The sequence below is a fragment of the Otolemur garnettii genome, unplaced genomic scaffold, assembly GCF_000181295.1.
Source record: "Otolemur garnettii isolate 467f Iridium unplaced genomic scaffold, OtoGar3 scaffold00184, whole genome shotgun sequence".
In the NCBI taxonomy this organism is placed as follows: domain Eukaryota; kingdom Metazoa; phylum Chordata; class Mammalia; order Primates; family Galagidae; genus Otolemur; species Otolemur garnettii.
Genome location: NW_003852579.1, coordinates 3,055,765 through 3,058,959, shown reverse-complemented (window position 1 = coordinate 3,058,959; position 3,195 = coordinate 3,055,765). Strand labels below are relative to the sequence as shown.

Genomic DNA, 3,195 nt, shown 5'->3' with positions numbered 1-3,195 from the left:
CCAGGTGCCGTGGCTCATGCCTGTAATCCTAGCACTCTGGGAGGCCAAGGTGGTTGGATTGCTTGTGCTCATAGGTTCGATACCAGCCTGAGCCAGAGCAAGACCCTGTCTCTAAAAAAGAGCCGGCATTGTGGCAGGTGCCTATAGTCCCGGATACTGGGAAGTTGCTGCAAGCTATGACTCCATAGTACTCTACTAAGGACGACAAAATGAGACTAGACCCATCGGGAGTATTGTTCCCTAAGAAATTCATAGGAGATTTTTACCTGGGATACGAAGAAAAGCTTTTCAGAGCAGAGGTTTTGGTCTTTGTCTCTGAATCTCTTGTTCTCTCCTCTCAGCCCTGAGTACTCCCTCTTTGTTGGGGACCTGACCCCAGATGTGGATGATGGTATGCTGTATGAATTCTTCGTGAAAGTCTACCCCTCCTGTCGAGGAGGCAAGGTGGTTTTGGACCAGACTGGTGTGTCTAAGTAAGGCCTTACCTGTTAATGATGGCCACACTCTTTTCTCCCAGGTGGAGATGTCTTACAAAGGTGGATAACATGGCAGTTAAGAGCACAGGCTCTGGAGTATGAATCCCAGCTCCAGTGTTGGTAGGGGTAATGCAGTGTACAACTTACTGAGGGTCTCTCACCCTGTGAGCTTATCTGTAAAAGGGGGCTGATTAATAGTATCTGCTCATAAGGTTGATGTAAGAATTAAAGGATATAATACAAGCAAATCACATAGGAAATTGTTTAAAGGTGTTTGCTGTTTTATTACTGTTACTGAGCCTTTCATTATAGGTAGAAGTTTTCACTTAAAAAATGGAAAAACCTTAACGGCTCATTCTTGATTACCATCATAGTTAGAAGCCCAGGCTTTGTTAGTCTGACAGATGGGGCTTTAAATCCTGCTTCTGTCATGACATTTGACAGGTTATTAAACCTGTCTGAAGTTGGTTACCTCTTCAGTAAAGTGTGGATACTACCTTCATGGAATTGTTGAAACAATTTAATGAGATAACCTTGGGAAATAAGTGCCTCAGCACAGTGCCTAGGAAATAAGTGCTTGTTAACTTTAGCTGTCATTCATTTTCCCCCCAACTAGAATATGAACTCAGGAGAGCATCAGAGCAGACTCTGTAAATATTTGCTGAATTAGTTTCTTCAGCTGTCACTACCATTGCTACTGTTTTCAGTAGATTAGGAAAGAATCTCCTACTTGGGCAGGATCCCCAGGGGTGATGGTGTCAAGGAGAATGGGGAACTGAACATGGGAATTCCTGTGGATCTCAGGATTGTCATGTGCTTGAATCCTGACACTGCTCTGCTCCCCTCATTAATGGGACTGTTGACTCTCTTGCTTTTCTCCACCCCTCCTCCTCTCTGTATTCCTGCCCACCTTCTTGCCCTTCCCACTTCTCCATGCCTCCTCTGTTCTTAAGACACATTCATCACATTAATAATCTAAATAACGGGTTGGGTTTTGTTTTTTTTTTTTTCCTGCAGGGGTTATGGTTTTGTGAAATTCACAGATGAATTGGAACAGAAGCGAGCACTGACGGAGTGCCAGGGAGCAGTAGGACTGGGGTCTAAACCCGTGCGGCTCAGTGTGGCAATCCCTAAAGCGTGAGTCCTGCAGGAAGGTAGAGGGGCTTTGGACTCCCATCTCTACCCCACTACCTGGACACTCTTCATATGTTTGCTGAGAATCAGGACATCCCCATGCGGGGTGGAAGATTGTGGGGGATATTCAGGTCAAGCCACAAGTAATCAAATGGCTACTGACAGATGGGGCTTTAAATCCTGCTTCTGTCATGACTGTGTGCTAGGTGTTAGAGCATAACTGGCATAGCTCCACCCCTCTAGAAGCATACAGTTATGATTGCAGGGGCCAGATACATGTAGATGTTGCTGGTGGCCTCACTGGAAAAGCTTTTGGCTATACATACCTGATATCCTTTGCCCAGTAGTGCCACCATTGGAAACTTACCCACAGAATTAATAAGAATAACACACAAAAAAACAATTACTAATAATTTTAGCCTTATGTATATTAATGAAACCTACAAAGTGCCTGTGAATGTCTCTTGCTATGGGAATGGGTAAGAATGTTGTAAACATCCTATAGAATATTACATACATCTGGGCCGGGTATGGTGACTCACACCTATAATCCTAGCACTCTGGGAGGCCAAGGAGTGTGGATTGCCTGAACTCACAGGTTTGAGACCAGCCTGAGCCAGAGAGAGACCATCTCTAAAAAATAGCCAGACATTGTGTTGAACTGTAGTCCCAGCTACTTGGGAGGCTGAAACAAGAGAATTGCTTGAGCCCAAGAGTCTGAAGTTGCTATAAGCTATGATACCAAGACACTCTACCAAAAACGACAAAGTGAAACTCGTCTAAAAAAAAAAATTTATATACATCACTAATACAGCTGTCATGTCAGGTAAAAACCATTCTTCCCTTACATCTCTAGGTAGGTTTCTCCTGGAGATGTAAGACAGCTTTTCTTGGGCCGGGTGCTGTGGCTCATGCCTGTAATCCCAGCACTTGGGGGGCCAAGGTGGGTGGATTGCTTGAGCTCACAGGTTCGAGACCAGCCTGAGCTAGAGCAAGACCTCATCTCTTAAAAAAAAAATAAGGAGGGCACCTGTAGTCCCAGCTACTTGGGAGGATGAAGCAAGAGAATCTCTTGAGCCCAGGAGTTTGAGGTTGCTGTGAGCTATGATGCCATAGCACTCTACCAAGGGTGACAAAGTGAGACTGTCTCCAAAAAAAAAAAAAAGACAGCTTTTCTGTGAATAAAACCTTTCATCCTTTAGCCAAGTTAATGATTCCAACTGGGAGTAAATTTGCCTCCCAGGAGACATTGGCAACATTTGGAGACATTTGTGGTTATAGCAACTAAGGATGTGCTAATGGCATTTAGTGGGTAGCAGCCAAGGATGATCCTAGAGTTCATAGCAGAGTTCCTGCTACTATGTCAGTAGTGTGAAGGCTGAGAACCTCTGTACCTAAAGTATAAGAGTAGCTAAGTTGGCTCAGTGCCTGTGGCTCAAGTGGCTAAGGCGCCAGCCACGTACACCCAAGGTGGCAGGTTCGAATCTAGCCCAGGCCTGCCAAACAACAATGACAGCTGCAACCAAAAAATAGCCGGGCGTTGTGGCGGGTGCCTGTAGTCCCAGCTACTTGGGAGGCTGAGGCA

General features: G+C 45.2%; 1 protein-coding gene across 2 annotated transcripts in view; it reads left to right on the top strand.

The window, feature by feature from the left end:
- Nucleotides 1–3,195, top strand: part of TRNAU1AP (tRNA selenocysteine 1 associated protein 1) — a 23,335-nt gene that overhangs the window by 13,667 nt on the left and 6,473 nt on the right. For both annotated transcript variants that reach the window (XM_003800770.2, XM_023507462.1), the window contains exons 5-6: nt 342–473; nt 1,494–1,613. In XM_003800770.2, coding sequence (XP_003800818.1) covers nt 342–473; nt 1,494–1,613 — 252 coding nt within the window. The remainder of the gene's footprint in view (nt 1–341; nt 474–1,493; nt 1,614–3,195) is intronic.